This window comes from Garra rufa, chromosome 7 (genome assembly GCF_049309525.1).
Source record: "Garra rufa chromosome 7, GarRuf1.0, whole genome shotgun sequence".
NCBI lineage: Eukaryota > Metazoa > Chordata > Actinopteri > Cypriniformes > Cyprinidae > Garra > Garra rufa.
In genome coordinates this window covers 52,713,970-52,736,411 of record NC_133367.1, presented here as the reverse complement: position 1 = coordinate 52,736,411, position 22,442 = coordinate 52,713,970, and the positions used below count along the sequence as shown (strand labels likewise).

Here is a 22,442-nt window from a genome sequence, read left to right as displayed (position 1 = left end):
GACTCTCCTCATCCCCATCCGTCCACTCGCCGTCAGTCACGGCACAATGCTTGTCACTCTCCGAGCCTTTTACGTACTAACAAGGCCCACTGTCAATGCTGCAGATGTAGCATCAGAAGTCTTGGCTAAAAAGCGATTTCATAATTTCATAAGACTTTCAACAGTCTTGACACCGGTTACGTTGACGGCTTTTGACAGGAAGGCGACAAAGAGCATAAGTGCGTCTGTTGCGTTTTTGTTTGTTGTGGTAATTAGTTCTTGGGCTGACGTTAGAAGACGCCGGGATTGGCGCGAGGTCTTAGGGGGTCTGATTTTGAAGTTGACACCATCGAGGGAAAATGAGGCCGTTTGCTTTGATCAAACGCAGTCAGACAAAGCGTTCAAACTCGCAGACGGCACAAAGACGGGTTCACGCGGCGAGCCAAAGATGAGTCGAGATGAATATTCAAGCCCTGTTTGTGTTTGCGTGAACTCAATGTTTCAGCCCTAGAAATGGGCATTGCAGCCCTCCTTAACATTCGTTCTCGTTTCTTTCCTTTTTCCAAGGCCTTTAATTACAGAGCGCAGTCAATCTGATGAACAGGCAGCCCCTGGGGCAACTGTCTGCTAACCAGGTGTGCTCACAACTGTGAGTTCCCAGTGTCTAAATGCGTGTCCTTAGTGGTGTGTCCAGAGCACCTGAAGAAGTAGGGTGATCATGTCACCTGTTTAACTCAGTGAGACCTTCCCCCTCTTCCTGTGAAGAACTTGAGAGTTGAAATGCATTTTCATGTAGGATTGAGTGCTATTCATCCACTAAAAACTCGTATTTAGAGAGTATTACTACCGCAGAGTGGAAATGCATACCCTTAAGACGCTACTATGAATGTTTTAAGGGGTAGATATGGTATAAAGTATAAAATATGCATATTTGTACCTTTAAAGGTACATGTTGTGCCTTATCTGTCACTAAAATGTTCATAGTAGTATCTTTAAAGCCACTAGTATGTATGTTTTAAGAGTAAATCAGGTCCAAAATGTCTCTCTTGAACCTTTTCCACCCCACTGCAAGAGTATATAGCTATTTTTATTTAACATGTTAATACCAAATGTCTTATATATTGTGTAACCATAAAATTATATCTATATTACAACATTATAATATTGTAATACATACAATCTCATACAAAATTAGCAAAAAATGTTACTTTTGTGGCAGAACAGGTTGTTCCTTATTTTCCCAATCCACTTAAAGTACATTTTCTGCCTTATCTGTCGTTAAAATGTTCATAGTAGAACCTTTTAAGGTACTAATATGCATTTCTAAAAGTAAATAAGCTCTTTTGAAACATATTCACTCCAGTAACAGCCTTTCTACCTATTTGCAGGTATTAAAAGGTACTAGTATGAAACTTTTTATGGGTAGATAAGGTATAAAATGTCGCTTTAAGGGTGTTAGGACAGGGGATAAGCTGTTGTATCCCAAAAGTCAAAATTTTTGCTATTTTGCAATTTTTCTTAGTGTATTACAGTATTATAATATTGTAATAAAGACTTTATTACATGGTTAGGCAATAAAAATAAACATTTGGTATTAAATATATAAGGAAAATCACTATACAATCTGAGAAAAGGTAAAAAAGCTGTCACTGGTGTGGAAATTTTTGGACCTGGTTTACCTTTAAAAATGCATATTAGTACATTTAAATGTACTAGTATAAACCTTTTATGGGTATATAAGTTATAAAATGTCACTTTATGGGTGTTAGGATGAGGGATAGGCTGTTGTATCCCAAAAGGTACAATATTTGCACTATTTTTGTTTCTTAGCATATGTATTACATTATTATAATAGAACATGCAATAAAGACTTTATTACATGGTTAGGCAATATAAAGAAACATTTGGTGTTTAAATATCACTATACAGTCAAAGAAAAGGTAAAAAAGATGTCACTGGTATTGAAATTTCTCAAAAAAAAAACAGTTTTAAACCTTATTTACTGCATTTTAAGGGCAGATAAGACACACAATGTACTTTAAGTGGATTGGGATAATAAGGAATAACCTGTTCTACCACAAAAGGTAACATTTTTGTTGCATTTTTATGAGACTATGTATTATAATATTGTTGTACAATAATGTTGTAATAAATATATTATTTTATGGTTATACAATATATAAAACATTTGCCATTAAAATGTCTAATGAAAATAGCTATATACTCTGGAAAAAAAAGTACAAAAGCTGTCAGTGGGGTGGAAAATGTTCAAAAGAGTTCATTTTTGGACCTTATTTACCCCTAAAACATGCATCTCAGCACATTAAAAGGTACTATTACAAACATTTTAGGAGCAGATATGGCATAAAGGGTAGATATGTCCCTTTAAGGTTACTAAGACAAGGAATAACCTGTTTTACCCCAGAAGGTTTGCACTTTTTTTTTTTTTGTAAGTGTATGTATTACAACATTATAATACTGTAATAAAGACGTTATTACATGGTTATACAATATATAAAACATTTGGCATTAAAATGTCTAATGATAATCACTAAACACTTTTGAGAAAAGGTGCAAAATCTGTCAGTGAGATGGAAATATTTCAAAAGAAACATCTTTGGACATTGTTTACCCTTGAGAGATGCATATTAGTACCTTTGAATGTACTACTATGAACATTTTAGGGGTAGATGAGACACTGAGACACGGGTTAACCTGTTCTAACCCAGAAGGTACAATTTTTGCACCTTTTGTCTGAGAGTGTATGTAAATAAAGACATTATTACATGGTTATGCAATATAGAAAACATTTGTAATTACTGCATATTAAACTGCATATTAGTACGATAAAGGTACTAATATTAACAACTAAAAAGTACCGCCCCAGTGCCATTTTTCAGAGAGTGTACTGTAAGCCATGATACAAAATGACTCAAACTATTTCGCTCTGACCACCAATGCCCATTGTGGTCAATCTCCATGAATTCGGCATTCATTAAAGCACTTAGCGAAAGTGTTACAATAGTGCACATCAGTTACTCTGTTGTGGCTAGACAGGACACAAGATGCGTTGAGTTGGAGATAAAGCACGATCAGCTATTAATGAGCACTTAAGCTAACACGCTGGCGTATTCTGATACCGAACGTTGATCCGATTACAGATTTCACACTAAACGGGAGCCGTCTGTTAGACTCACATTGCTGCGGGAGTACAATCAATTAATGCCTTCATGTTCCTTCTTGTAGAGGCGAGTTATTGTACGGCCGCAAGGCAAACAAGAATGTGTAGGCCTCGTCTGTGTTCATAAATTTGGAGTTTCTGGTTAGAAATGACTCAAATGTGTTTCTCACTAATCAATAACTTCCATTTAAAAGCTTGTGTGCTTTTTGCGTCCTTAAAATGTTCCGGTATGACGTCTTCGCTACCGCTGACTCTTCAGGCATCGTTGCACAACTGTAATGATAGTGTCTGCTGATCGGAGAAAATGACAGCTGTACTTTTATGATGTATGATGAGTTCCATGTGGTTTTCTAGCCTAAAAACACAAGGGTAACGTAATTTATGCGTCAGTGTATGTGATTCTCCCCGCAGTCATGTTTCGGTATCGATGTTCATGGTCACATGTTTATGACTTCTAAACAAGAGTTTCTGTTTGGGGTTTTGTACAAAATTCTAAAAAAAAAAAAAAAAAAACCTCTCTAGATCTAGAGTTTAGACACAGAGCCATTGAAGGAATGAGATTATGGGGGAAAAAAATGAGATGAGATGGCAGAAAAAGACTTACACTCTTAAAAATGTGAAAAAGGTGCTTCACGATGCCGTAGAAGAACCTTTTTTGTCTCAATGGTTCCATAAAGAATCTTTAATATTTTTAGAACCTTTCTGTTCCACAAAAGGTTCTTTGTGGCAAAAGAAGGTTCTTCAGATAAAAAAAAAAAAAAAAAAGAAAGATGGTTCTTTAAAGAACCTTTGACTGAATACTTTGTGGAACCAAAAACGGTTCTTCTATGGCATCGCTGTGAAGAACCTTGTAAAGCAATCTTTTTGGTTTAAATGTTCCATAGAGAACCTTTAACATTTGAAGAACCTTTTCTGTTTCACAAAAGGTTCTTTGTGGCAAAAGAAGGCTCTTCAGATTCTAAAAAGGTAAGAAAAAGATGGTTCTTTAAAGAACCTTTGACTGAATGGTTCTTTGTGGAACCAAAAATGGTTCTTCTATGGCATCAATGTAATGCAAAAGCAACCATAAAATGTTTAAAGAGACTTAAACATCTTATATTTTAGGCTCTTCAAAGTAGCCATCCTTTGCTAGGCTCTCAAACGCTCTATCTTTTTACCTTTTTAATGTTTCATTCACACCTTTTTTATCTCGGTCTCCTTTTCCCAAGCGTCTGCGGGTGTATCAGTCAACAGGAAGTGTTTTGACAGGCCGACGCTGATCACAGCCATCCTTTCCATCCACTTCATTCTCCCTCATTCCCCCCATATCTCTGAAACCCCTTTTCTCTTTTTCTCCCTGTCTATCACGCTCTCCAGGTCTCCATTACTGTCAGCGGGGAGCAGGGCCAGCTAGAATAAATACAGATGACTCAACTAGCCAGTGGAAAAATGCAAGCCGGTGAGAGTAAACAGGTTTACGGAAGGGTTTGGAGGAGGAGGAGGGACACTTTTGACTCCTAAGCATCTCGTAAATGGCACTGAGAAAATAATGAAACATATGTTTAGGTCACAAAAGGCCGCAGTGATGCGAACCAAGCGAAGGGTTCAGCGGAAGCGCCAATTTGCTTCATTGTGTTGCGCACACAGAAATACATTCAAGTCAGTCAACATAAAGACTTCTTTTGAATCTTCTTTTATGTTTCTGGTGTCACCATAGTGTCATCTCGATTATTTCAAATAAATAGATAAAAACTCAAAGTCAGGAATATCAAAAAACGCAGTAACTTTTATAAAAAAAAAAGGTACAAAAGCTGTCAAGGGGTTGAACATTTTCAAAAGATATATTTTTGAACCCTTATGCACCCCTAAAAGGTACTCCTATAAACATTTTAGGGGTAGATCGGGTAAAAATGTAATTTTAAGGAAAATGAGGGAAGGCATAACCTGTTCTACCCCAAAAAGTGTATATTACAGTATTATAACATTGTAATAAGGACATTATTACATGGTTATGCAATATAGAAAACATTTTCCATTCAAAGTTCTATTGAAAATCATTACAGACTCAGAAAAAAAAGGTACAAAAGCTGTCACTGGGGTGGGAATTTTTTTTAAATATATATATTTTTTGGATCTTATGTACCCCTACAAGATGCATATAAGCACATTAAAAGGTACAACTATGAACTTTTTAATTGGTAAAAATGTCATTTTAATGGAAATGAAGGAAGGAATAACATGTTCTACACCAAAAGGTACAATGTTTGCACCTTTTTTTCTGAGAGTGTATGTATTACAACATTATAATTTTGTAATAAAGGCATTATTAAAATTAAAACCTGTGAAAATCACTATATACTCTGAAAAAGGTACAAAAACTGTCACTGGGGTGGTACTTTTTCAAATGTTACACATCTGTACAATATTTACCCCTAAAAGATGCATATTCGTATCTTAAAATTACTTATAAAATACACGTTAGTACCTTTTGAAGGGGTACCACCCCAGTGACTGCTTTGTACCATTTTTTGAGCGTATATATGCTGTAAGCAATACATTTCTAGTACCATAATAGAAAATGACTAACTATCTGAGTAACTTTTAAAGACCTTTGCATTTAGTGGCACTGCCTTTAGTCATAAAATAATTCGAAAATGTTCAATAAATAATTAAATGTATTATTTATAAATCACCATCATAGTTGCTTTCTAAAAAAAGCTGTATAAATTTATTAAAACTTCTGTAAATTAATTAATTAATTAATTAACTAACTATCTAGTACAAAGGCACTGAACATTACATCAGAACTGAAAGAGTTGGAAATACTTGAAACAGTACTGTAGCTTTTGTTTATCATAAAAAAAACAAACCCAAAAGCATCCAATATGTGTAAATATACAAATTATTTTCAAAATGAGTGGAGAAAATTGCAATCCGTCGAGCATGATGAATCCTGCCATTGGCTGAGCTTAGCGTGAGCGCATTTTAACCAACAGTCGAACACCTCTCCCTCTCCTCAAGCGAAAAGTATAAAAGGACTATAATCACGGTAACTATGTTTTGATTGATTTTCTCGTTCTGGTTGAAATTCAACTCTGGCTGTAATAAACTGCCAGGAATGCAAGTCTGCCAATACAGCAGGGGAAAAAAAAGAAATACTTTTGAAACTCTAAAATATGCCTCCACGCTCAATAGAGAGCTCAACGCGTCATTACCCACTACTCATATTATCAGTCAAGCTATGTCCCGAAAGTTGGCAAACGGTACTGATGGAGATGTTTTTACATAAATCAAAAACAACCTGAGTGCACTGGCATTATTTATTGACCGCTATTGCCCGAAATGTCAACATAAAAGCATTAAAAAGACAAAGACGGCCAGCCAGAAATTGAAAAAGTGTGACAACTAGCCACCTCCCCTGCGCCCTTCCTCAAAATCCTGAATATGTTGGTTTTGGAGATATCTTTGTATTCCCCTCCTGCGTTTTGTTATCCAAGCCAAAAAACGAGGCAGGAGGCATGTCTGACTTCCCCTTACCGCCATTCCAGGTTCATTATGGAGGTATTTTGGCACTGCGCTGCCCACTGGCCTTGCCTGTCAGGAGCTGTCTGTTGTAGCTGCTGTCCAGGGACTCATCTCCATCCTCCAACAGCCCGTTTGCCTACTCACCTCTCTTTGACACGTTCATTATGGCACTGCAGAGGCAGCCAACAGACATCTAGGCCAAATATATGGTAATGGCACGTCCCCTCGGGACCACCGGAAGGCATTTGCCATGCTATAACACTAAGGAGGTACTTCAGACTGTGGCGGATGTTGAAATGCCCCAAACCCTCATTTTCTCCAACCTTTTTTACCTTGAGATAAGATGTTTGTGAAAGGACCCTGAAGAGCTGACATCATGGTTTCTGATCGATAATGGCGTGCACACAGTAAAATCTAAAATAAAATTAAATCTTGGGTTCATCCTTGCAGTCACTCAGAAGGATCTATAAATGTAGTAGGCTTTGGTTAGAATTTTTTTTTTGTGGTTCTGTTTCAAATTATGTAATGAGATATACGTCTGGGTAAGATTACTCCTGATATAGTCTTCAGCCAAACACACAGGATCATCTAACTATGCAAACATACAAATAACCTTTAATGGCTGCTAAATATGAGATTTCTGCTTTCCATCACGGGACAGCTGTTTGTTAGCAGCTACTGGACTGATGTGGTCCACATTTCCAGCGTTCCAGTGGCTTTCGATCGCTTCGTAATGTTTCAAATATACCGTCTGGGGCAGCCAGTGAGGTTGAGATTCCTTTTAATTTCTTGAGAAGAAAACCCAAGCTGTGAGGGCAGGAACCCTGCTAGCTTCCCAGTGCCGTCACATATTAGCATTGGCAGCTACCGCTGAAGACATGGGAGCAAATCCGCGGCTCAGTTTCGCCTGTCATGCTGCATGCTAATTATCAGGATATGTTGTGGTTTACCTGCTAGAACAAAGAAAACATGTCTAATGGCTTCAACTACACCGCAGCGTAATAGGAGTTATTATGCTGAGTTCTTTGGACTTCTTTTTTTAACATTTCTTGCTGCATGTGACACACTAGCCCGAGGCAGCGCAGGGCTTCTTCGACTAGCTCTTCTCACGTTAGCTCATTAAGCCCAGAGCCACTCGTTAATGTTTACCTGCCCACTTATTATCTGATTCAGGTCAGGACTGCAACAACAAAGAAAGGTTAGGCAGTTACCGACAGGAATGTGGATGGGTAGGGCCTTTGTGACTGTTGAGCCGACAAATACACACTCAGAAACAAATACACACCCACACTCTCTCTGAATACGGTCAATGACTAAAGCATGGTTTGGAACTGTCCTGAGTGAAAGGGACACTATCATTCATGCTATATTTGAGAACACTCTTTCTGGAAACTCATACTCCATTTCAAACTCTGGAAATATGTCAATAACAGAAAGTAGGGCACAGAGATATGCAAAAAATACATCCATGTACAAGCACAAGGTGATGTTATCCTATAAAGCATATTCTTGGATCAACATTTCACCGCTCAAGCCAGGGAACTGATCATTTGATAGAAATTTTGTTCAGGGACCGGTCAAGTTGGCTGATCCAAGTATGTCTTACCTAGGTGAATCATAGTAACGTACCAAGGATTGCTAATTAGGCAACATAAGCTCACTGGAAAAACATGCCTCTAACTACAAAAATGCATGTATGCATACAAATCACTGCAGTTTCCATCTGAAATTAAGACTAGTGACAGAAAAACACCAACGATGCTTATTCCTGCATCATATGTATGCCTAACCCCAACCCAAGCTAAAATGGCACTCTTGCTTTTGTACACTATCGGTTAGATTTAGTGTAGAAAACCTGAACACACTTTTAGCACCACTCCATGGACATTTAATTTTGAAAGGGACGTGAAACGTGCAAGAATAAACATAATATTACTTTCCGCAAATGCCGCCACAGGCACGCTTTTTCAATACGCCTGGGTTCTAATTGAAGGTTATTTCTGTTTACTCCTTGTACCCTCCCTGTTGGCTAAAGCGGGGGGAAAAAATGTTGGTTGTGATTCTCCCCATGCTTATCTGTTAGATCTTCTCAGCCATGTTCTTAATTGCTGCTTAGTTAATTAATCTCACACTTGGCTGCAGTAATAACTTGACTCGTTAGACCTTTCTAAATGGTTTTCGGCTCTTTAACGCACAGACGCGGGCTACCGGAGTGTATGGAAGATGGTCATCGGAGTAATTTATACACGGACTCCACCCCCGAGACTGTTGATTAAAAAAGAAACAACTGCCTGATTAGGACACATGGGCGTCTAGGTCATTGGCGATCGCACAATCATGCACTTAAGTGTTTCACTTACAGCAAATTGACTCACAGATTGTGACAGAAGGTATTAGCGACGGAAGTTCATTTCTGGCCAATTATGCTGGAGAAGGTTGATAGAACAGTTCACATCCAATTCTAGGGTGCCCCATATGGCCAGGGGTTTAGATGTCTCTGAACAATTAAATAAAAGCCTTGATACATAGGGGGGACAGTGTGAATGTTTCTACTACTTGGAAACCTCTGGATATAAATCAGTACACAGTGCAACTGCGCTGAGAAGGCTACCGTTCTGGAACCATTTATGCCACAACAATCCATCTCCACAGTCCTTGCCGGCCGACCGGGGTCAGTTGCAATACATCCGACCCACTTCAAATCATTAACCTAGACTTTATGGGTGTCACTTCCAGCTCCTGGACTCTAAAAAGGCAATTTATTTGCATTTAATAGCTTGCATACAGTGCCAACTGTACTCCATATTCTATAGAGATAGACTTCATGGAACAGTTAATCCTAAAAACTACATGGACTGGATCAACGTGACTAGGGACACACTGTCCCTTTAACCCCCAGAGCGGGTGTTTAAACATCATAATATCTGCATACACAATACGTAAATCAGCTGGAAAAAGGTAGGCCAAAGCCAAGAGGTATATCTCCAGAGGCTGATTATGGCACAGATGCGCTGATGAAGGGCCAGGGGAGGCTCTGTCTGCCTGCCCGCCTAGAACTGTACTGTCAGGGGCTGACTAATGTATTATTCACCCTTCATTGATGTGTAACTAAAGCCAGTGGCTTGGGAGCCTGGGCCACCAATACCCCCCACAGACGGTAAACCCCCGACAGGCTACTGAGCTCCATTGATTTATGGGTCTCAGTAGAGGGCCTGGTGAGAAGGCTGTGGGAGGGAAAGAAGGATGGAGGGACTTAAGATGGGTCTCATTTTTTATTCCTACTATGTGGCTGTGTAATATCTAAAACACTTTTAGGCCCATATTGGGTTATAAAATGACTGTGATGTTATCCTCACTTCCCACTCATAATCTGAATAATAATTAAATCTATAAAGTCCGAATGTGGGTGTATATGGAGACATGGCACTAAAATGACTATCATGTGAAGACAGTGGCGCTGATGGAGGAACTAAGGGAAGTGGTCACATGAGATAACAGAGTTGAATAAACAAGAACAGTGTACCAGAGATGAGAAATGCAGGGCTGTTGCTGGCCGTCTGTTTGTAGTGCAGGTGACATGGAAGGTTATAGCAATCTAGAGTCAATCATTGACTGATAAATCAAACACAGCAGCTTTAACAGTGTCTACACTGAACCAATAAAGTCTCTGGATTGCAGTATAAATGTACAAGCACTGGTTTGTTGCAGTAGGAAGACAAAGGTGGCACAAAGACGACGACTGGGGAAGAGAATTTTATGTGAGAACGCCCTTCAATTTAGGAACTAGAGGTGCTAAGAGATGCAATTGACAGGTATCAAGATAATGAGAAGTCTGGGAATTTTCTGCCGTTGTTCTCTGTCGCACACTTGAACACACACACACACACACACACACACACACACATAGATCCACTAAATCCAGCACACACACAATGATAGACATGCCGTCACGAAGACTCGGTGGCCTCAGCGCTAATTACAGACCTGCTAACCACACCTTGACTGCCTGGAACCTACCCGTGAACTTCTGCATTTCAGGTACGCTACATCTCTTGGTGGTCTCGAAGCGGGATGGAAGCGCTCATCAAAAGAACCACAGGGTGTGTACTGAATCTCGGCATAGATTACTCATAGAAACAAGTCAGCTGTGCAGGAGTTCCATCACTGGAGGACTGACCATATGTACTGGTGACAACCCTGTATTTACGTATTCCTCAGAAGAGGGATGCATGAACGGACATGTTTTAATGAGGCTGAACTTCATAACCTGGGGACAGGCGAGTACAAAGACGCAAAAGAACAGAGAGATAAGAAAACAGATTGCTCATCTTTTAATAATAGACATTTTTGTTGGTAGTGTGCTGATGGCTAATGTTTTGCTCGCGTGGGATTTGGTTTTCAGAAATCTACTGTGGTAGGGTTTGTATTTTTTTAACCATGTCTGCATTCCAGAAAACTCAAACTTTTAAACAAACAAGTTGCTAGCTCTGTGACTGACCATCTGTCCAGGGTGGTGCCCTGCCTTGAGCCGAAACACTGGGATACGCTCCAGCATCCCCGCTCTCTACATTGTACGAGTGGTTTGGAGAATGGATGGATGGATGATTGGATGTTTCTTGTTGCTGTGGTGACATAGCAGTTAGCAAACATTGTTCAACACATCAAATCATGGCTCATTTCCTGTTCTATCTGGTCTGAATCAATGCAAGTGGCAAAAACACTTAAACTAAAAGAATAATCTCCCCCTTGATATGCTTTAGTCGTAAGTGTCTCTGTTTATGACACCACTGCAGTGCCTTGATTAATTAACCAGTCTCAAAGCTGTGCCCAGTGTTGAACTCTATAGATTACCCTTAAGTGCTTTCCTACTTAGCTAGCTCCTTCAGACGAAGCTGTCTCAAATTGAAGGAAAGATTTATGAATAAGTAAGAACAGTGACAAACTGCTTGCTTAATTAACCAAGGAAGAGAAATCTAGTCCCTAGACATTTCGATCACCACCTATTTTGATGGCAAGGCAGCGTCGTCAACCATCTCCTCTCAGTCTGCCATATTGACTGACGGCTGGCTAAATTGAATCGCTAATCATCGCCATCCTTTTAGGTCATTTCCCAGAGGACACAACAGGGCAAAAGTGGGAATGAAGCTGTTTCGCTGTGGTGCGTCTCACACCCATGATACAAATATGGCCCCTCGGTTTGCCATCCCCATCTGGCCATGGGATATTTTAATTTGTTTCTAGTGCCAGCTCCATTTCACGTCAATATGCTTGCTTTCACACCCCACGAGACTTTGCGTCATGTCAGCATGCTGTTCTTACTTAGAGACCTCTGCCTGACTCTCCTCCAAGCCGTGTTTGGGATGACTATGCTTTCGGGCTGCTTTGTGCTCTCGCACCTTCATTATTTAACATAAGATGTCAAGAGTGGAAACCCGCACTGAGATTTTCTTAAAAGCCATGGGCAATGAAGTATCAAGAGACTGAACTTGTCAAATCTGTCCTGACTTACATTGCTTATGGACATAGCACTTAGCTCCCACTGGGTACTGTGACAGAATAGAGTTGTAACACACACACACACACACACACACATAGTCTCAAATCTTATCAATGACTGGATGCAACAAAGGTGGGTAAATAGGCCCTGTTCCCAAGCTTCTAAGACCTGTTCTGGGATTCTGATATCACTGAAGGGGTGAGATAGCAGATAGGGAAAATAATTCCACAATTAGAATTATCTCTCTGATAAGAAACGGCCACGTAAGGTGCCCAGGGAGAGCAGGGAAGAGAGGGGGGCTGTAAAAAGATGGTGGGAAAGTGTAGAAAAGAAGTGACAGGGATGTGGAACAGGGAACATTAAACAGAGCAGAGAAAGAGGTGCATTGTCTTTAGCCTCTCTGTCTGGATAAAGTCCACCTGTTGGGGAGAGAGGCCTCTGAACTTCCCACACTTGTTCTCTAGGTTTTCACCAGGTTGTCATCCCTTTTACAGCTTTGCAAATGAGTATTCCAATGAAAAGAGCGACAGTTTCTAGCCACCAACTGTTGCGACATAAGGGATAACATCTGTCTGTTACACTGGAAGGCTATGTTTCCTACCTCGAGAGTTTCTTCATTCTATATGCAGACTGTAACCTTCTTTTCTACTTTCCCGCTGTCAGGTAGACCTGATCTCATGTGCAAGCTCAAGGCCGTCATTGATTGATGCTCGCCGGCTTTTCAGATTCATTAAAAACCCTTGCATATCCCTTGCCCATCAAGAGTTTCTCAGACTAGCTCAGAAAAAGAGAGTGATAGGTAGAAAGACTGACAGAGGGAAAAGGCAGAAACAATGATCTCCTCTCAGGCATAGCTAGGCCGAGCAAGTCAAATTTTAGATGCAGAGATAGATCCGTGGCAGCTGTCCAAGACAGAAGATGAAAACTCTCTGCTCTCGCCGTCCTGAGCTCTGCCTCAATTCCCACTGCATTCATAACCCCATCTGACCAGCTCCAGTGTATTTCCATTGTCTCTCCTCTCAGCACCTTTTCAGATGAACTGCTCAACCAATACTGTACCAAGTGCCTGTTGGATACTGGACAATTCTCTCAGTCTTTCTCTGTCCCTTTGTTCGCCTATGTCCTCATCTCTCCCGTTCAGGTTGAGGGCACTTTAATAACAGATAAGCCACTCGTCGCGGCTCGCAAGTGACTTGGGGGTGCACCGCATACCTTATATCAAGGGGTATTCAGTCCTCCTCCTTGGGGTCTACCTTCCAGCAGTTTAGTTTAGTTTTTTAATCAACTTGGTGCATCAATCAAAGTCAGATTGCCAGGACCATGATTGCCTGCCTTATATCTAATGCCTCTAATGTTCTCTAGACTTGGGACATGGTTGGAAAAAGGGCAGTTCTGAGGTCACTGCAGAAACATGTCATTTCATCTACAGGGTTGCTCACGAGACGTGGCGAGCGCCCTTTTTCCATGGCAGATCTCGCCTACGCCTGCTACACGGGAAGTTGACAGGAAGATCGTTGGACAGATACTATCTTCTAACTCATTGGATCTTCTATCCTGTCATTCTTCTATAAGTCTTAAAAAGCTGGTAATGAGAGGCTCTAGAAGGCTTGGCACATTTCGAAAGGGCAGTTGCCAGAAAGGCTAAGTGAGAAGGAAATGTGATCGATCAAGCCTGACAACAAGCCATAAATGAATCAGTCACAGAGTTTCATTCAGAATCCTTGATTGGATGGGGATGGTGACCCTGTCGGAGCTGGATGTGGTGTTATACTCTAGCAACAGAAAGTAGAAGAGAGAATAGGTAATAAAAAACTAGGCTTATACTTGTACTAACACTAACATGCATGCTACATTATCTCCAGAGTGAGATTGCCATCAATGTCTTAAAGGAATTCACCAAATAAAAGCGTGCCACATGCATACGTGGCACTTGCTGTGCATTTACATGAATCGTCTGATCCACTTCCAGCAAGCTGAATTTCAAAAGACTCGCAGTACAGCTACAACAGACAGACTTGCAATGCCTTCAGGGACATTTATGACACATGAAAAAAACACAGTTTTTCACAAGTACCTGCATTTGCACCTTGCCGAAGTGCCATTACTCTCACCTCGAACACCAAATGGAGAGGTGACAGATCACAAAAGCAGCAAAAGAATTTAAAAGAATGTGTTGTCGGCTAAAACGAATTACGCTTACACAAGTGTACCACGGTAAAAATAGTACATAATGCTTTATTTGACGGTGTCCTTGTTACACATTACATGTACTCGCTATAGAAATAGCAATAAATTATGCATAATTACATGCAACTTACTCCAAACCAAAACCTCATCCTAACCCTAACCATATAGTAAGTACATGTAGGTAATTAACATTGCTCAATACTTAAATGTGTAATTACACTGTAACAAGGACACGGTACATTGCAGTTGTTGTTATAACAAAGACTTGCAATTAAAGTCTGATATCGATTCTGCGCATTTTACAATATTTCAAGAAAATCCCATATTAGTTTACAATGATTTTACAGTAGAGTAATTGTAGAAACTATATTTTTTAGAGCTTCATGAAATCAGTAAATCACAACACTAAAAGATTTCAGCTTTTCCTCCTCCCAAAATATTCCCAAATGCAAAAAATAAACTCATTTCTGCAGATACATGCGTTAGCAAAATGAATGGCTAAGAAAGTCTACAGATGTGTAATTGAACAGCATGGCTCAAAAGTGCAAATTCGAGTCTAGATTTAACACAGAGGCTAAAGGGCCAGTGTGCTTTTGGGCCCCTGCCTGGGGCTCTCGGCGTTTGATGTGGAGATTAGGAGCATGTTTTAACCATCTAGAGGCCTGGTCTGATTGGTAGCGCGGAGTTTAGAAGCCATCATTAGCCCTAACACCCCCCACCCTGTTCGCACATGCCCGTATTGCTAATCAAAGCAGACATTTGCACCTAGCGTTAGCATTAGCCGTTTCCTGCGGGGCTTCTAACATCACACATTCCCCCATTTGAACTGTGGTTGAGAACTAGCACAGTATCTCTCTGTGTGTTTGACTTTGTCAGTTTCGTTTCGCTTAATACCAGAATTTTGATTTGTTTTTTGGGGTTTAAAGGCTGCATTTTGGCGAATTACTATCAAAGAACTCTTCTGCTTCATCAGCATCAGCAAAGCTCATAAACATTGTCCAGCAAAGGATCAAACACACCGAAGCAAAAAGTCTATACGCTTCCCCAACCTCCTACTTACTGAACGGCTTCGCTATAGATTAATGGCTATGGCATTCTTGTAAAAATGTGTTAGTCATTTCTCAGGAGTATAGCAGGACTGCATGTGTGTGTCCGATCATATGTCATCTTGCTTCTACAGTCGGAGCTCATGTAACGTATTTCTGCATGCTACTTCTTAGGTACTTTTTGACACATCTGTGACCCTGGACCACAAAACCAGTCATAAGGATATTTTTTGCTGATAAGCTGATACAGTTTTTATTGATGTAGGGTTTGTTAGGATAGGACAATATTTGACCGAGATACAACTATTTGAAAATCTGCAATCTGAGGGTTCAAAAAAATCTAAATATTGAGAAAATCGCCTTTAAAGTTGTCCAAATGAAGTTCTTAGCAATGCATATTTTTACAGTAGGAAATTTACAAATTATCTTCATGGAACATTATCTTTACTTAATATCGTAATTATTTTTGGCATAAAAGAAAAATCGATAATTTTGACCCATACAATGTATTTTTGGTTATTGCTATCAATATACTGTGCTACTTAAGACTGGTTTTGTGTTCCTGGGTTACATTTGTGTGCTACATGCATACAGAAAGATGGATTTGTCTCTAGTGGGTTGAAACTGAAGGAAATTGTTAGAGTTTAAACAGCCACCATGTCACAAAACACTTCTAGTTTTAGATTTGACAGGGGCACAATCCTCAAGTGTACATAAAACACAGTCATAGACGGTGCATGAATATGACACATTTCAAGAGCGTTAATAAAAGTAGGTTCTGGGCAGGGAAAAACTCTCTGCTGTGTTTTTTCTAATCAAATTGGCTCTGTAAATTCACTGAAGCATTGCACGCATGCCGTCCAAATCCAAATTTCAAAACTTTTAAAAATCCCTGTGGCTGCGCTGGAGAGGAAAAACCATTCAGAGGGAAAGAAAAATTTATTGTGCCTGTCATCATGTGACTTTGTTTGGGTATTCTGTGCTGCCGCCCTCCTTTTCAATGGGCGTTTTGGTAGCAGATATATTCCCTGCCAGCGCCACCCATCTCGCTCCTGACCAGCCGAAGACAGAAACCAAGCTCCGATGTCTCTTTTTCTCTCAATCCCTCTTTCTTTCTGCCTCTCTTTTGCTCTCAATTTCTCTCTCTCATTCCGCTTCAGTAGCTGCAGACAGCACCGGGGGGATTTTGGCAGTGTTCAGGCCCAGACACATTCTCTCCTCACACTGTCGTGAGTGTCAAAGACCTATTTTTCTGCAAAGGCCTTTGCGTCAGCTGCCAGGATGGCCCTTTTGAGTGGACACTCCAAAAAGAGCGAATTCTTCATTCCAGTCAGCGTCCAGTCCACTTCTTCATCAATTAACAGAGCACTTGGTTAAATATTGGCCTTGAACGCAAGTTATTGTTCCACGCTGGGCTCAGATTTTACGGCCAAAGCATTCCTGCATTCTAAAGGTTATCAGCGTTAATGTTTATAGGCTAGTGGTGCGAGCTTACGCGGACCACCACAGTCACTCATAATTCTGCCTGGTTTTCATGGGATCTAAAAGTCTGAGACCCCTTTGAGCTCCTTACGAGAGTCTGAAACAAAGCCAGCGGACATCTGTTCACCCTATCCTCTGTTTAACACATGACCTTTCGATGGCTCTCGCTCAAGACTTATATAATAACAAAAATAATTAGTTTATAAATATAATATCTATGAAAATAAATGAATAAGCAATTAAACACACTACAAAATTTTAGGCCACACATTAAATGCAGGCCCACCATCAGAATCAGAAACGTCCCACCCAATAATCAAAATGGGTTTTCTTTAACTTAAAATTTAATCTTTAAATTTGGGCGTCTTCAGTTTTGACTATTTGGTTACATCTATGGATACAGTTGATAGGGGAGGTCAAAAATTTATATAGTGTACATATCTGAATCGAAATGATACAAACTTAGCTGGAAAATGCTGTTGGTTCTAAACTGCAATTCGCGTTTTTAATTTAAATTTGCGCTGAACGAAGTTCAGAATACGCAAAAATGCGTACACTTTTGTTTGTTTACTTTACTAGACCAAACTGCGCTCATGTTTATTTTAAAACGGCTTTTCTGTAATTGAATAAGTTGAGAAAAGAGCCTCTCAGCGGAGTGTAGGCCCTGTGTAGGGTGTGAAGAACAAATCAATACTTTGACCTCTTTTAAAACCTTTTGACCACGGATTTTTACAGATCGATGAATTTGTATTGATTGCAGAATTCGGGTGTTGCGCTCAACAGCTGTCATAATATTAATATTATTATTAATAATAATAATTTATAGACATTTTATATCTACAAATTGATAATAATAATTATTTATTATTATATAATAATAAATACTTTATATTTACAGGCTATTAAAATAACAGCAGCGGCAAAATAATAGCGATGTAGGCCTAGTCTATAAATTACAGTCACTGACGCGGAACTTTTCAAAGAGCTTTTTTAATAAAAACTAAGATTTAAGTATAAAACCTATACAGTTTTAAAATGTAAATTAGTCTACAATTCATGCCATATGACTGTCACTATTTCTTTTATTTCATAATCGTTTTTCATAATTTATTGTTTGCCATCAGCAGTTCCATTTTAAACGGGCCTGTCCTGCGCTTTGATAAATGGTTCTTAAAAGTGCAAACACTTCATTTATCCTTTCAGTCAATGCTAAATGCCGAACTGGTTTAAATAAAATAGACACATCCTTGCCTACAACATGTCTACTTCCCAAAACCTCACATGTGAGAGTGAATTGAACCTTTTTCTAAAAATACAAATAAACGTTTTGCTTACGCTGCGCGTTCAGGCCTTTCTTCAAGCTCACGTTACGGCTCTTCTGCAGTGAATGTGCCCTCTAATTATTCCCTTGTTTCTCATGTTAATGCTGTTTACCCCCAAAATGAGTCTGTTATTTCGCCAGTAAGCGCTATGTCTGCTTTAACTGCGTTTACCTTTGAATTACCACATCAATGGGACATGAAAAGGGCAGATACGGTCCGAAAAAATAGAAAATGTTCCTAGAGGCGCGGGGACTCTTGTTTTTAACGACTGAAATACTGTAAATACAGTGAATGTGGGGGGAAAGCTAAACAAGAGTAATGTTAGTATTTTACCACGTTGATTTATGGGGTCAAATGGTCTGCATGTACTTACACCGTACTCGCGTTATACAGCAAAGGCCACCGATGAGATATGTGTTAAATTACCGTGTTTAACTCAGAATAAGTATACAGGACAAAATATGTTTATCACGAACGTGTGTGCTAAATAATAAGTGCAGTGGGGGTAGTGGGAATTACAAACCAGATTTGACTAATTGGACAAGAGGAGAGAGAGATTTGGATACTACTATGCGTGTGCGTTCAGATTCAAATGGAGAGTGACGCGTAACTAATATTATAGAAAGGGAGAAATTAGAAATGCATTGAAATCACATTTTGGACAGCTTTGATCTTCTTTTTTTTAATTCACTGGGCTTTCATAGAGAGGAAACTCCCCAGGGAGCAAGAATATGTCATGAATGTTGTGAGCAAAAACACTAAGAATAAATTAAATTCGTATAGATTTCAGAAAATCTTTTAGTAGGCTATGAACGGACACAAAATCAGCCGTAAACAACAGGCCTATATTGAATCATTTGAGTAGCTGATTAAGTTATTCATTGTTATCACGTATAACTCTTTTATTGTTAAATTACGATTTCATTAAGCACGATAATTATGACACTTGGCTGCAATTAACGCCTGTTAATAATCTGCTTGATTTTCGAGCTAAACGAGTAAAACAAAGTATCAGAATATAGGCTCGTAACCGAGGCCCGTGTGCCATTCATATAAACATTCACTTATTTTCTTTCTGATATGTTATCTGACACTTAGCGAAGTTTATTTAGCCTAAATAACTTTTACAAGGGTGATATAGAAATATACACCACGGTGGGGAAAAGGCTGTGAGGAGAAACATTTTACTGAACAACCGTATGGTCTCTAAACAACTTCCCGCATTCAACATCCGTCACTCATTAAAACATTCATTTTTTTTTTAACAAATAAAGCGATATATCCTCTCATTTAGTTAGTAATATAGTTTGCAGATAGTAATAATCCAACACTGAGCAGTAAAATATAAACAATCTTCTTTAAAAAAAAAAATAGTCTAATTGTGGCTAAACGTGTTGTAGTTATATGGCAATATCCCCATTAATACTATCAAAAAACGAGTTTGATTAAATAATAGTGCTGTTCAAAGATTTCCCTAGTAAGACTCACAATAGACAAGTCTGAACAGCAGTACAATAAGCAAGTGTTCACGATTTCATGCTTGTTGCCAATTGTATGGCTTAAAATACCAATAAAGAAATAAATAAATCGACATGTTGTTCTCGCTGAAAATCTATTAGGCGCCCACTCATTTTCATCTTTATTGGTGTCAAAAGGTCCCCGAGTCTAATGGAGGTCCAGACTTCGAAGAATTAATTAAATCAAAAGCCAGCTAAACTACCGATCTGAGTCATTGTGAAATAAACGATTCATAATTGTGATTAAAAACAACACGCCAAAAATCCCATAATTGATTCACAAACATGAGCGCAAGCTCTAGACACAAATGAGCAAATAAAATGACAATTCTAGTCAATTTATGCGTTGCCCAAAAATGAAACGCTCAAAATCCACCATGTGTCTTTTGAGGGAGCTTGGATTTGCGTTTTGACTGACAGAGAGACTGTTGAAGTGGGACTCCCTGTAGAGACATTTCCTTTACGAAAGACACAAACTATTGTCTCGGTGAAAGAAAATAAACAACAATTAGGAGGGAGAAGTTCTGCAGTCTAATTGCATGTGTATTGGTGTAATTCAATGGCCAGATCGATTCCCCAAGAAAGCATCGGCCCAGGCGCGTGTTTCTGCATTCATTAAAACGCATAAAACTAAAACCTTAAAACCCGGTTAATATTTTCGGGAGTCCGAAGCGCAACTCCTATAGACGCGCATCAATACTATCGACCCCGTGACTTGCCTCCCAGACTTGGGCTGGTAAAAAAATACAGACAATCTTACCTTCAACAGCCGAAGACAGAGGCAGCAAAAAGCCGCATAAAAACAGCAAATAATCCATTGTCATAAACCAGAGACTTCGGACATGAAAGTGGAGCTCCAGGAGGAGATTGTACAATCCTTCAGACCCTCAGTCCAGCTTCAGAGACCCTCTTCTCCAACTTCAGCGCTCTTCTACTGAGCTCTGTTTCCATAAACCGCAATTTCAGCAGTGTTTGTGTAATCCAATGTGCAAAAAATATCTAAAGCAGCGCTGAAAGAGCTGAAAGAGCTAAAAAGCTTCAAAACTCATCCACCGGGTAAACGCTCCTTCCAGCTTATTTTTCATCAGTGGAGAGAGCATGTGTGTGTCCTTTTATAGATGTTACACAGTGAAATCCCTATACGGAGAACAGTTGTTTAAATGTCCATTCGTCCTCAAATAGCATTCTGTTGTAGTCCAATAATAAAGCGCGTCCCGTAAAAAAAACACCTTATAGCGGCTAAAATCCCTGAGCGCGTTTCACCTTCCGAGCGCCGACTGTTCCTGCTCTTCTGCCTTTCCATGTGCACTGGAATGAAGATCGGCTGCTCTGAAATCAAGGAAAGAGTGAAAAAGCGAGAGAGAGAGAGAGAGAGAGAGAGAGAGAGAGAAAGGCGGCGGGGGGAGGAGTCCGCTGTCAGTCATTCTTCTGGCTCCGCCTCCCGGACGATCTGAGGCAGTTGGCAGGGTGAGAGCGCCGCTTTGCGGGTTCAAGTGCTTGCATGTCTTCAAACTTTCGTGGAAACGAACAAACCTAATGTATATGTTGTTGAGGAAACCTTTTGTTTTAATTTGCACACGTATATTGCTTTAAGTATTAATAGAGTACGTTTTTACCTCAGTAACAATGTGTAGGCTGCGAGATTTTCCACAAAATAGGCTAATTGCACTGTACAGTAAGTGAAACTTGCTGATCTGTATTGTTTAATACTTACAATGCTTAATTATAACGCTAAATACTCAATGTGATCGTTTATTAGTAGTAGTAGCCTAATAGTAACACTTTCTGAATTAGCGACGCTTCTTTTGGAGCCGAAAGCGGGAGGGGATTGTTAACGGTTGGCACGGACCGGGGAAACGCTTCAGATGTGCCACGTTGACCTGTCCGATCATTTTTATCGTGTTATGATTTATGACATGACACTAAACATAGTGTTAACATGTGTTTTACATAAAGTGGTTGCATGCTGTACGTTTGCATACGGACCTACTCATGAGAAAGCTTAGTATAGCCTATCCTTCACACACACTCATATACCATCGATCTCTCTTTCTCTCTCGCTCTCTCTCTATTTTTCTTTTAACTTCTGTTAAAACTAGATAGTAGATGACAGTTTCGAAGCCTCCTTTAAATACGTGACCCTGGACCACAAAACCAGTCGTAAGTAGCACGGCCGTATATTTGTAGCAATAGCCAAAAATACACGGTCCTTTTATGACAGAAATCATTAGGTTATTAATTAAAGATCATGTTCCATGAATATATTTTGTAAATGTCAAAAAGTAATTTTTGATCCAAACTGGAAAATTTCCATTGCTAAGAACTTCATTTGGACAACTTTAAAGGCGATTTTCTCAATATTTAGATTTTTTTTTTGCACCCTCAGATTCTTGATTTTCAAATAGTTGTATCTTGACCAAATATTGTTCTATCCTAACAAACCATACACCAATGGAAAGCGTATTTATTCAACTTTTAGATGATGTATAAATCTTAATTTAAAAAAAAAAAAAAAAATTTAAAGTTCTATTACATATGATAAATGTTGAATAGGTTTATTCATACTTAAAATTACAATAAATAAATTTATTCATACCTTGATTTATTGGTAACACTTTACAATGTGACTTTTGTTAACATTAACTAACATGAATGAACAATGAACAAGACATTTATTACACTATAATGTTATAAAATGTTATTAAAAATAACTATAAAAATACATTT

General features: G+C 39.3%; 1 protein-coding gene across 1 annotated transcript in view; it reads right to left on the bottom strand.

Moving 5' to 3' along the window:
- The window catches only part of ephb3b (eph receptor B3b), a 52,499-nt gene extending 31,503 nt beyond the window's left edge, over positions 1-20,996 (bottom strand). Inside the window, exon 1 of the mRNA XM_073844633.1 lies at positions 20,476-20,996. Within this exon, the coding sequence (XP_073700734.1) occupies positions 20,476-20,539 (64 nt within the window). The 5' untranslated portion in view covers positions 20,540-20,996. The remainder of the gene's footprint in view (positions 1-20,475) is intronic.
- Between the last annotated feature and the right edge of the window lie 1,446 nt (positions 20,997-22,442).